We start from the raw sequence: 12,827 nt of genomic DNA on the forward strand, positions 1-12,827 counted from the left end.
TCGCGACTCCTTTTCAACATACTCCTCCCTTCTCTCCCGCTCCCTCTCCCTTCCGCCTTTTTGAAACGCGCAATTAATTAAACAACGTTATTTCGTTACTTTCCTAGATAAGGTTACCCCCGGCAAGTTTCGGGTTGCGCAATTATAGACAACGATATTTCAGCGATATATCTTTGGAAACGTCTTGCTCTAAGAGCAATAATTAACCGAATTAAATAATTGCCGTTGCACTATACTTCCAAGTCATATTTCAAGCACGATACATGTTTGGAGGTATACGTCGCTACCGCTGTCGCAATTAAATTTACGCGAATCTAAGAATAACCATCGTTTGAAATAGAATCTTGTTGTCATTGGTTCACTAGCCGATATTCTAATCTCGAAGGGATTAAATGGAAGCGCGGATCGATCTCCATCGATTCGAACCCATTTAAACCGTTCGAAATCGGGATCGCGATCCGATCTCGAGCATTCTCGTAACGCAACGTAACGTAACGTAATCGTAACAGTGATGTGTCTGTTACGATTTATTTCCAGGTAATATTGGGGAACGGCGACGAAAAATTTACATTTTCCTCTGAAAATTAATTTACCGGAAAGACACGCGCGTACGACTGTTCGCCCCGATAGGACGTGTAAAATTAGAGTTTTTGCCTGGTTACCTCCGCCGCGATATCAAGTGGCCCGATCGCGTAAATAAATGAACCGATGAGAGCCAGCTACATACCAATCCTTAGTACACTTGGCTACTGACTATACTTGAAACTTCCGTGACCGCGAGGCAAAATATATACCAAAGTCGCCCAGGAATGGAGCAAAGTGCAAATGCGTCTGCTAGAGGGACGAACGGTAAATCTGTCTCATCGTTTGGCACGGTCGTGTTCACCACCTCGAATGAATTATTTACTTATCAATTATTAAGCGGAGTCGTCGTGTACCGCTTAAAGATTTATACCGGCGAGAAATTGTCTCTGCATTTTCACGCTCCTCGTTTCATAACCAGGTACCGATATTTATGACATTAGACCACCGATTTCAAGGTTGCCATTAACCCGAATATAAATAATTTTACAATATCCATATCCCATCCGGTCTCCTTTGATCCGTCCGTAGATCGTTTATCGTTTAAACGGCTTTCGAAAATAATTAAAACCTTCTTCTTCTTCTTCTTCTTCTCCTCCTTCGTTCCGTTCTTCGCTCCAACTGATACTGCTCCGATGCAACGACGAGCTCGAGCTCGTATTCATTCTCGGTTAATTATTTGTTGTCGAGACCTCGAGAGGTTGGAGAGAAAATCGAGGTGACGTGGTATACCTAGGGTATAATGGGCACAAGCGCGAATTCTTTGTCCAAACTTCCCGGAATAGGAGGAAAATGGAGCAAAGTCGGACGACGCAACACGGAGAGTCACAAGTAATAGCGGGCATCGTACACAGGCGAGCGGTAAATCCATCGCGTCGTTCGGTATGTAAATCGCTTATCGCTTCGAGTGGTCCACTCGGTATAATTAGGTGGGTAGGTAGGTAGCTAGGTAAGTAAGTATAGGTAGATAGGAATGGCATGATGCGCGCCGACATGTATCCACACATCTAATAGGCGAGGAGGACGAGAGCAACCTCGCGGAATTAGGCTCTTCCGTTGTTTCTATTACAAAATAGACGGCACGATATTGCGGGGCATCAACGACGCAGCTAATCTCTACTTCTTTTTCGCCGCGTGATACTGCTATCGTTAACGATATATATATATATATATCTTCATCTCGATGGATAGACAAGTAAAGAAGAGGAGGAGATGAATCCACGCGCGAAATTTCTTACGAAACGATCGAAATGCGCAGTAAAATGGCCGATGATCAACAAGATCGTAAACACATCTGGATCGAATCGAGATGGACACGATACGCGGAGCAGCGTTGAGAAATCGGAGGGAAACGAATCGAACGCGGCTCCGTGATTCGGGATATTTTCCTAGGATCGATCGGACGAAAATAATCGGCAAAGTTGAGACGCGATCCATAACAACGAAACAAGAAACGAAAAATTGTGGCGAAAAACGGGCGGTGGAAGGAGCGTGGACGTGGTGTGGGTGTGCGAGCGCGCATCGTCGTTGAATCGTAACCTCGCGCGGTGGTCTGAAAATTGGCACGGAAGAGGGCATCGTCGTCGTTCTAAATTATTCTCTTAAAATGCATCCTCAATAATTTAATACGCGGGCCGAGCACGGGCCGGACGAATTTATCGCGTAAATAACACCACGGTACTTCGAACAAGCAGATATCATTAATCCCGTTGGTGTTTGCCCCCGGGTGGACGAGTTAACACGCTCGCCCCATCCCGTTTCTGGCGATCCGTCGCGATAAAAGCCAACAAATCATCGCATCCAAGATGTATCCGTAACCATTAATCCGCGGCTGCATCCTATCCACCTACTTAACGGCACTGGGTGAGTGCAACGAATGTCATCCTCTGCAGCCCCATGCATCGTCGTTCCGCGATGATGCGGGCCGTGATGTCACGTGACCGACAGGAAGCTACCAATCGTCTTGCGCGATTATCCCGGTCACCCTCTTTTCCCCCGCGTCGCGCATCGGTGCAGCGTGCACGTGCGTGTACTCATGCGGCCGAGAGTATCCGTGTGCGTCAACCAGGGCATCAGGGACAGCGTTAAATAGGATTCGCGAGCGAGCGGCGCACGGCTCGTGCAAGAGGAGACCGCTCAGATGCGCTCGTCTCCGCTTCCATCGTGTACCCGTGCACGCGCGCGCGCGCGCACACACGCGTACGGGGCAGAACCTTGTGAACCTCTGAGAACGAGCGAATTTATAATACGAGTGAAATACGCGTCGCGTACGCGCGGCGACGCGACGAGACGAGACGAGACGCGGCGCGACCAACGTGGAGAGTCGCGACCGGTAAACCGCGCTACACATTATCATAAATGCCCGTCCCACGCGTAAATCTGTTTCGCAAATTGCGCGAGTGGGATTATGTCATCTTCCTACACCTCTCTTTCTATCGCTCCTCGTGCCCCTCCGCGGATCGGATGGATGGAAACGAGCCGTCCTTCGACGCTCTTCCATCTTCTGGCGTGCCGTCGTTGCTTCTGCTTCTGGTTCTGGTTTCCTTCTGGACGTTGGTGGAGGAACCATACCGCGCGTATAATCCGGTTATATTTTATTCGCGTAGTAGAGGCTTTCTTCTTTCTCTCCTCGTAAGATTGCGCGCGTTCGCGCGCCAAATGACGCGGAGATCGATGCGACGGTCGTTAAGGTGTCAGAGACAGAGGAGTTCGCGAAAAGGAATGAGAAAAAGGAATCGTTCGGCAGAGTCAGAAATGCGAAATTGCATACGATTGCCACATGTTTGGCGACGATTGTGAAATCTCTGAGAGACGAGGCAAGTAAATAAACGGTTGGTTGTATAATGAGCGCATGGGACACTTATCTCCGGTAAAACAATATTGTGCAAACAATAGTGGTCTCAGATAAGAAGCTGATGCGAAGAGTGGAAATAAGAGGTTCCACTCCGCGGACTTGGCCGGGTCCACTGAAAATTATTATTATTTTTTTCTCTCGGCGATCCGATCGTCGTTCCAACGGTCGATCGTGTTTTCGACGTTAATCGTCTCTCGCGTATCTCTCTCGTTACTCTACATCGGGTATATCCGTTGATCGGTCGTGATAAGGAGGATTGGAGAATTACAATTGGAACACTAACCTTCTCGGCTCTGTCGGCTCACAAATTAGGAATTTTTATGCCGCCCTCGCGCCATCCAATGAAGAAACACATTTGTAGTTGTTGCACGATCGAACTTGTGAATACGGGGACGTGGAACATAAGAAAGCCAAGAAAATCCAGTTTTGCGAAAATGTTTCGGAAGCGAGCAGGTGGAAAGCGGTTTTTTTTTCCCTCTCCTCTCGCCCACTTTTCTTCTTCGTTCTTCCTCGGATCCCTATCGACACACGCGTTCGGCTTCGAACGAGACGGACACTCGCGACGGGGAAAAAATAGTGGTTAGAAGACGTCGGCTGCGCGCGCGATAAATTATATCGGCCAGCGACTAATTTGGAAAGAGGAGAAGAGGAGAAACGGGAACGCGTATCGTCCACTGTCTTCCCTAGACTCGTTCGATCTCTTTCAACGACGGGCAGACGGTGTCGCCGAACTGATAAGACCACACTGGCTGCGAGGAATTTAAACCGAACTGCGTGGGTATCGCGAGAATTATGTTTCTCCGATTGAATGCAACGATGCCGATACTGCCACCTCCGGCACGTCGAAAAAGGAATTTTACAACCTGTCTCCTCTCTCGCTAAACGCTCGAAACGATCCGCGCGAGTAGAAAGTTCCGACGAAAGCGATCGCGACGTGATCGCGGGGAAACCAACTATCGAAATATTCGGGCTCGGACGGCAAGGGAACGATAAGAAACGATTCGTCAGAGAAGAAGGCGGAACGAGATGGATCGAAGAGGTTTCTTAGCCCGTTTCGATCGAGTGGTGTAAACACTGTGTGGTGTAGTTCGACGATCCACCTCGACCAATCGAAACCGAGACAGATAAGAGAGTTTAGGTTGCAATAATTTTTCCAGAGAGTCGGTAGTTATTTATTCCAGCGTGCTGAACGTACGCGCTTATCAGCTCGCTCGAAGATGATATCGCCACCCGTCTGGCTCGGTGACATGGTTCTACGCTTCATAAGTACACATGTATCGTTGTTTTTCAGCGCAACGTAAGCAAAAGGAAACGTGTTATCGATTCCGTCGATCGTTCTCTCTTCTTCTTTTTTTCCTTTTTCTTTTTTTTTTTTTCTTTTAACGAGACAAGAAGAAAAAAAAAATATAGAAGAAATCAGGATCCCCTTCTTCTATGGAAGAATCTATCCATCCGTAGAAGGTTTCGCGAATAAGTTGCGTTCTAAAAAAACGCTTGGTCGGACCAATCGTCAATAGACGATTCGAGGAAGAAAGAGTTAACAGATTCGAAATGAGTCTGCCGTTATAAATACACTTCCACGCGAAAACAAGTCTTCGTTAGCTTTGACTCGTTTAAATTAGATTCGAGTACTCTGGATGGTGTTGCGTAACCATCCGTTCTTGTAACGCTTGTTACGCGTTAACGTAAACGCTTTTCCCTAAATCGAGCAAGCGATGTACGAATCCTTGTAATTAGGAGAAAAATTTCGACGATTTTCCAACGAGTTGAACGCCCGATGGAACTCGTTTCTCAAACCGTCGTCGTTCTAAATTTTTATTAGCGAAGACGTCGTAGTTGGCGTTTCAACTGGAAGAGGGAGAGCGAGAGAGAGAGAGAGAGAGAGAGAGAGAGAGAGAAAAACTCTCCTGGCAACCGGTTTAACCGATACAAAATACCGTCGTAGTTAAAACCTCTTCTGGCGCCATCAATGGGGGTAAAGTTTTTTTTTAAAAGAAACTCGTCCACTTGACGAGGAATAAAGGTGATTCGACTAGCGAGGAATATTCGTCCTTTAAATACGAGGACGACGTCGAAGTTGCGTCGTTTCGTCTCGAATAGGCGAAGTTGGATGGAATGATTATCGCGGGAAAATATCGGAGCGAGGAAGGAGGAGAGAACGGAGGGGGGAAATGGAAGCGATCGGTTCACAACGATAAAGAAGCATCCGCGTAGAAACGATGAGGCTCTCCACACTCGAGTGGGTGACGTTTGCGTGTGCATCAACAACGCAGGACTGGAACACCTATGTGCAACCGCGTACATGCTGCGCCTGTTTGCGAATCCCCTCTTTGTGTCCCTCATCCTTCACGCGCGAGCTTTCGTCGCGATCCTCGTTGTGTACGAATCCGCGCGGTAATTGATTCATGATAGAACCGCGAATTCAAACAAGACCGATCTACATTTTGATACGCCGTCGCTCGCAGTTCGCTACGAGGATCGCTACGATGTCCCTCTATTATGTCACCAACGTTGTTGCGTACGAGATACATCGTAACCAACGCGCCACGGTCTGGTCATGATCGGACTCTTTTCACTGCCGCGACAAGGTGACCAAGTTTTCCCGCCCGTTCACACCGCGGCCAAGAACGGGAATTACGAGTCTTTTGTTGTTCTCACTCTTATTGTTCAATGATCGTGCACGTGTCCTCGATTTTATGCAAGATGCGTGCAATATGCGACAAGTTTTTTTCTTTTTTTCTTTTTCTTCTTCTTCTTCTCTGTCGCTGTCTCCCTCTCTCTCTCTCTCTCTCTCTCTCTCTCTCTCTCTCTCTCTCTCTCTCTCTCTCTCTCTCCTCGTAAACCACGGTATATCGCGTTACGTATTACGCTTAATATTGCATTTAATATTCGCTCCTGTTTTCCCGTTTCTCTTTTCGCGTGCTTCCATCGAGAAAAGAAAAAAGGAAACTTTGTCGTTACGAAACTTATCGCGCGCGAGTACCACACCCTATATTTTAATTTCGTTAAGACGCGATCGCATGATGCGCGCTCGCGTCGATTAGAAAAACTTTCCGTTTCTACGCCGTCGGTTTTTCTTTTTTTTCAAAGCTTCGTTTCAAACGTTCGATTCGAACGTTGAACAATTGAACGTGGACGGATTCACAATTTCAACGATTTTTCGATCGATCGTATTCTGTGAAACGTGTATTTTGTTCTCAGGGAAGGATTATAATTCGAGCATAGCGACGATGGAAAGTCAGGATGCCGAGAGAGGATACGATACGAATTACAAGACAGACGATTATTGCGGTTTATATCTGGGCAACGCATCAACCGTCCCCCTTTGTGTACAAATCTGCGTAATAATTGATACGCGATGGGATCACGAGCTCAAACGCGAATGGGTTTTAATACGGCGGTCGCTCTCAATGTCCAGCATCGTACGGAATCTCTATTATTGTAGCGGAGGAGTGAGGAGAGCGAGCTGCAAACGAGGTTGCAACGGGTAACGCGACCAATGCAGAACCGAGTGGATAATGATCGGCTTTTTTTTTTTTTTTTTTACCCCATCCCCCCGCGAATCGCTCCTCGGTGTCCCATAGGGAACGCGAAACGCGGCTCTTCGTACGCCGCGATTCTTCTACTTTCGTCCTCCTGAACAATGACGTCGATGGAGGAAATCTCTCTCCTCTCTCTCTTTTTTCACGAGAAGAAACTATACGCGACGCTTTAGCAAAGGATAGAAATCGGAGAGGAGAGTAATTCTAACGATGATTATCTTAACAATTTTCGCAACGATTTTCGCAAAAAAAAAAAGACACGTACGTACGAAAATAGTCTCCCGCGAATAAAAGAATCGTTAAAAAGAAAAAAGTAGATTGATAAATCTGCGAAAAAGAGAAGGGGAGGGAGAAAAGTTTGACAAGTGGCAATGTCAACGTCACCCTTCGACCCAAATTAACCGGTTAACGTCGGAACGGATCCAAACATATTCGATTTGATAGCCTTATCGCGATATTATTCATGATGCAGCGGGATATCTGGGAAATTGTCGTCGAGGCGACGCCATGATCTTGTTATAACGAGTCGCCGTGCAAACCGTCGGTACATCACAATCGGTGGATGATAATTTAATGTAACGACGCGCGTTAGTGCGCCGATCGCAAATGAACGGCCGCCGGCGTTCCCGTGTTAACGCGCCTACGAGAACAGCCGTGGGGGGCATATTTGACACGGAGCAGTCATGGATCGGCAAATCATCGAATCATCGGCGGTACTCGACAACGTAACAAGTCAACAGGCGGTCGTTATGTATATTGACGTATACTTGCCGCAGTTGCGGCGTCGATGCCTGTTTCTATTGACAAATACCCGTCGCGGGGGCGATGATGCATTGCCGTACACGCGCTATCGGAATGACATGGAATGCGTATTATCGCGACAAAATGAACCAACCTCTAGGAATTCGAATCGCCCCGCGTCGATATCGGTTGCATCGATACCACCATAACTACGCCATACCGCCTCCTCCACGCGTCGCGATTCCATCATTTTCAACAAACAATTTACAAGCATCGTCTTAATCCGAGGATCGGTCGACTCTTTATCTTTCCGTTCGACGATTCCACGTTTTCCTTTTCTTTCTTTTAATGGCGATACGGCCAAGTTGCTCGTTGAAACGAGGACGAAGAAGATACGCGTATTTCCTCCACGTATCTTGGAGACCGATGTTAAATTTAACCGGTGCCTTTGTCGAGATAAATTGCATCGAATCATCTGCCAAGCCTTTGAATATCAATGGGAGGAGAGAGAGAGAGAGAGAGAGAGAGAAGGTGCGCGGATTTTGAGGAAAGGAAATTGTAAATTCGCGATGAAGACGTTAGCTGCGCCCCGCTGGTGTTCGCTGCGTCGCACCCGCGCGTGGTACGGAATGAAAAAAAAGGAAAATAATAAAAAAAAAAAAAAAAGAAAAAAAAGAAAAAGAAGAAAAAGAAAAACGCGCGGTCGCGACGAATCGAAGAATCGAGAGAGAGAACAATGCGGAGTGGCGTTGAAGTGGCTGTGACGGATGATAGGCGGCACGAGGATCGGTAGGTAGATCGCGAAAGTGGCGGAGAAGCAGTCACGATACACAACGTGTAACAATGGAACCAATATCTGTAGAAAGGTGGTGCTCGTAACGTGCACACTCGACGCGTTGGAAACAAATGTCGTACCTATGCGTGACAACCCTTATTGCGGCAAGGGGATGGTGTGTTTGTGAGCTGCGTGTTTATTGCTCGACCTGGCAATAATAACTGGTTATTATTCATTACTCTGTTCGGCGCACGGTGTTCGAAACGCACGAATGTTGCAGTCAACTACACTACGCTGGCGAGAATCACTCTTTTTCCTCTCCTTTTTCCCCTCTTCTTCTTTCTTTTTCCTTCCTTTATTTTTTTTCTTTTTGTCTCGATTCCTCTCGAGCCGTCGAGGACACGACGATTCGTGAAATATCGCGCTACGACTCTTTCCCCCCTTCGACGGGGAGGGGAAAAAAGCGACGCGTTATAAACTACCGGAGAATTTACGCTACGCGAGACGATGAAGAATCCGTTGAACCTTTTGGAAACATTATCAGACGTGTTATTGATTCGTCCCTATCCGAACCGTTACTCCTTCTGTCCGTAAACTCGAAATGATCGATGGCTTCGTATCTTCGTTCCAAACCTTTGTCGTTGTTGTTCCATCGTTACCTACGATTCGCATCGTCGATGATCGCGACAAGAATGCATTACAAGATATCCTTCTCCCGGTGTAACGGAGACGAGAGAGCAGAAGAAGAAAGAAATATATATACTATATACATATACATATATATATATATAAAGATTCGCGTCGCAAACCTGGAGCATGAATAAAGCAACGGGCAAAGGTGTGGTTCCCAGGCGTCCACAGTAGGAAATCGCTCACTGGGGAAGAAAGATGGAGAACAGAAGCCAGGAGCGAACCAAGACGTGATTAATATAAAAGTGGGCGGAGCTTGGTCTGGCCGGAAGTAGCCGAAGAGGGATGCTGTGCCGTGCCAAGCAAGCGCGAAAACGGGGGTTATAGTGGCACAACTGTGTTGGTACACTGTACCGTATGTATCTTCATCCTATGCGGCTGCATACATGCCCGCTGCCCCCTGCTGTATACGTACACGCGTACGAACGCATGCATGTATGTCTGAACTGTCTGGTGGAAGAAGAGGTGAGAAGATGGGCGAGCACGAGGAGCGTGGTGGCGTGGGGGATGACGATGGTGAGATGTATCATCGATGCGATTGACAAGCGACACGACCTTTGCCCGATCTGCACGATTTCGTCGAAGCAACGAGGAAGGCGTGACGAGGAGGATCGGTGCCAAGTGGTAATCGCCTCGCTCGATCGCGCACTGGACACTACGAAATAACACCGTCGAATCCATCGAGACACCGTGGACCACCGTCGGACGATCCTCGACACTTTTCTTACAATTTCTAACGTCCTCATCATCGCGTTGTCGTCGTCTTCCTCCTCGCTTCGCGCAGACCTTCTCTCCCTAGACCTTTCCTACCGATCGTCGGACAACGTTTCAACACGTTGGGCTGTCGGTGAACGGCTTTGAATTTTGACGAAATCTTTGGTCAGCCAAGAAGGAAGCAGAAGCGGATGGGTGCAACCTTGGAGGAGCGTTAGAAAAGGAAAAAGGAGAGAGAGAGAGAGAAAGGAAGAGAGAGAGAAGAGAGAGAGAGAGAGAGAGAGAGAGAGAAGCGGGGTGGGTTAGTTGATTGGCGAATATGGGATCGAAGGGAACCGGGCGATCCACAGGGGTTTCGGAGACGCGGGGTGCAAGGGTTGATGCGCGGGGGTGGCCAACCCCACCTACTTCTTTAACGCCCCCAAGTAGGGTAGGACCGCCTCCGTCTCTGCGTTGTTCCACCTACTACACCCCGGGACTTCTGCAGTCTCATACCTACGCCACCCATACCTACACACCATCATCCTCCCATAGCTTCGTCTACTCCCATTCAGTATATCCTTCTGAGAAAAATCACCTCTATTCCCAGGTAACGCGAAGCGTTCTTCGATTGAAGCGTAACTACCATTGACAAACGAATGTACCAAGCTGGATGCCATAGCGGATGTTTCGTTGGATAAATTTGAAGAGATTAGAATGGAATTAATAGATCGATCGATTGCTTTTTACGATTCAAACGTTACTCTAACGTTGCTCTCTGTTGCATTTCCTTTTCTTCTTCTTCTTCTTCTTCTTCTTCTTCTTCTTCTTTTCCATTTCGTTTCATTTTCGTTTTTTGGAGTTTGTTAGAAACAAACGGATCGAAATAGGACAGGATGTTAATCGCGAAATAGATTGGGTTGAAGTTGAAATAATTGAGCCAATAACGCGATAATTCGTGTTATATCGTATCGTATCTTTCGAATCTCCAGGCAGCGTCAAAATAGGCTTATTACTGCCAAGATTATTTTTAGGAAAAATGCGTTTTGCGGGAAAGATTTCTGTACTAAGGCAGGTACGCATTTAGTTACTCGAGCGTAGTTAATCTTGGAACTGTGTAGCGAGATTTATTTGACCAACCATTCTGCTTGTCCGGTGCACCTATTTGTCTTGTCACGATCGTTAAAGTGTCATTTCCACGAATATCGTCCGGCCCGCTCAACATAAGATCAATCAGAAAATCTCAAAGCAACGAGTCATTTATCTATATTATAACGAGACGCGTCCACCATCTATAAACCGTCTCTAAACGACAAAATACGTATAACTCTAAACTTGGCTTCATTCGAAATGCCATCATCTCTCGCGATTACGGCGTTACTCGCGTGGCTCGCGCTCGCGCTTGCACGTAATCGTAACGGAATAACGATCGATAACGCGTTTGGCAAAATCGATCGTTCTTTTGCCAAATGTTGAATACCATCGATTTCCATCCACTCTGTTTTCGTGACGACCCAATTCCAGCCGGGAGGGCCGAGGAATCGCGTTGCTTTTCGTTAAAAATGCAACGATAATTTCAAGTTATTTTCATGCATTTTCGTGCAGATTCTATTCTAGCTAACGGTTAAGTAATAAATATCGTTCGATGGATCGTGGATCCACAATCGCGAAACGACAACGTCATCTTTTCGCGAAAAATCTGATTCGCGATTGCCTATGATGCTATGTGTCTATCCCCCGCGGAGACGGTAAATTCTGTCGTGACAGAACGAAACAATTCGAAACAAAGGGCGAGGAGGGGGGGAGGGGATCAAGGGTGGAAACAAAAGCGGCACGCACACCGATGAAAGGAAGGAAGCGATAGATGGCAAATGATTGGAAAAAAACTGAACAACAGTGTCTGGTAACGACAGCGTGCAAAAGGACTGCATGGCACGTGGCGATCATCATTGAGTAAGAGCAACGCAAGGGACGGTGAATGAAGCAAGCGGCAAAGAATGACGAGACAAAGAGACTAAGAGATTTAAACGAAGAAAGAGAAGGAGAAGAGAGAGAGAAAGCGAATGAGAGAGAAAGATGCGGCCATACTACGCGATCATTGACACAGACACGGACACGGTTAGGCAGGCGGTCAGGCAGGTGAGGCAGGTGAGGCAGGTCGGTCAATCAGGCATCGGGTGTCATAAGCAGTGCAGTGAAGACGGAACTAGTGTTGCAGGGGTGAAGTAAGGTCTCTCTACCTGGACGGGTCTCCAGCGTGGTTCCAGCATGTCCCGTTTCCTCCTCGTCGTCGTCGTCGTCTCGCTCGTGACTGTCGCTCGTTGCTCCGTCCTTCTCTTGGTAAAATTATTTTCCGAAGAAACGAAACGAAGACACAAGACCCGTTTCCCGTTTCTCCTCTATCTTCCACGATCTTCGTCCTGGCAATTCGTACTTTTCCTCCCTGTCCGTCTTCTCCCGCCCACCCCCTCTCGTTCCTCTGTCCTTCTGCCACCTCTCTACCTTTCTCTCCACCTCCCCCTTCCTTCGTCTCGCTCCTCCACTTCCTCCCCCCTTTCTCTTCTCTTTTTCTCCTTCGTTCCTCTCCTTCCCTCTCTTTCTCTTTCTCCCTCTCCCTCTCTCTATCTTTCTTTCTCTCTTTTTCTTCCTTTCCTCCGGCTTCCTATTTCTCTATTCGAATCTATCTATCCGAGTGCTCTTTCTCTCCCTCCGCGATGTACTCGTTGGACACCTCCGCGTGGGCCGCGCCACGTGTCTCTCTCTCTCTTTCTCTCTCTCTCTCTCTCTCTATCTCCTTGGGGGAGAGAAGAACGATGCCGATTTTCTCTCGGTCACGATGGTACGGTATGCTCTCTCTGGCCGGGACGTGAGCGCGACAATGCAGCGAGAGAACCGAGATAGATTACCACGATATCTGTCTATTTGTCGGGCCGAAAGGAAAGGGTGATAC

The 12,827-nt window shown here is 47.6% G+C and overlaps 1 protein-coding gene across 16 annotated transcripts in view; it reads right to left on the reverse strand.

Moving 5' to 3' along the window:
• Positions 1-12,295, reverse strand: part of LOC122716153 (forkhead box protein P1-like) — a 196,545-nt gene extending 184,250 nt beyond the window's left edge. For 13 of the 16 annotated variants that reach the window (XM_043938959.1, XM_043938960.1, XM_043938957.1 and 10 more), the window contains exon 1: positions 12,118-12,295. In XM_043938959.1, the coding sequence (XP_043794894.1) occupies positions 12,118-12,147 (30 nt within the window). In that variant the 5' untranslated portion in view covers positions 12,148-12,295. Of the gene's footprint in view, positions 1-3,719; positions 4,299-12,117 lie in introns of those variants that run through there. The other 3 variants (XM_043938970.1, XM_043938967.1, XM_043938969.1) reach the window with 2 other exon arrangements.
• Positions 12,296-12,827: the final 532 nt, after the last annotated feature.

This window comes from Apis laboriosa, unplaced genomic scaffold (genome assembly GCF_014066325.1).
Source record: "Apis laboriosa isolate Shangri-la unplaced genomic scaffold, ASM1406632v1 scaffold42_cov153, whole genome shotgun sequence".
NCBI classification, from domain to species: domain Eukaryota; kingdom Metazoa; phylum Arthropoda; class Insecta; order Hymenoptera; family Apidae; genus Apis; species Apis laboriosa.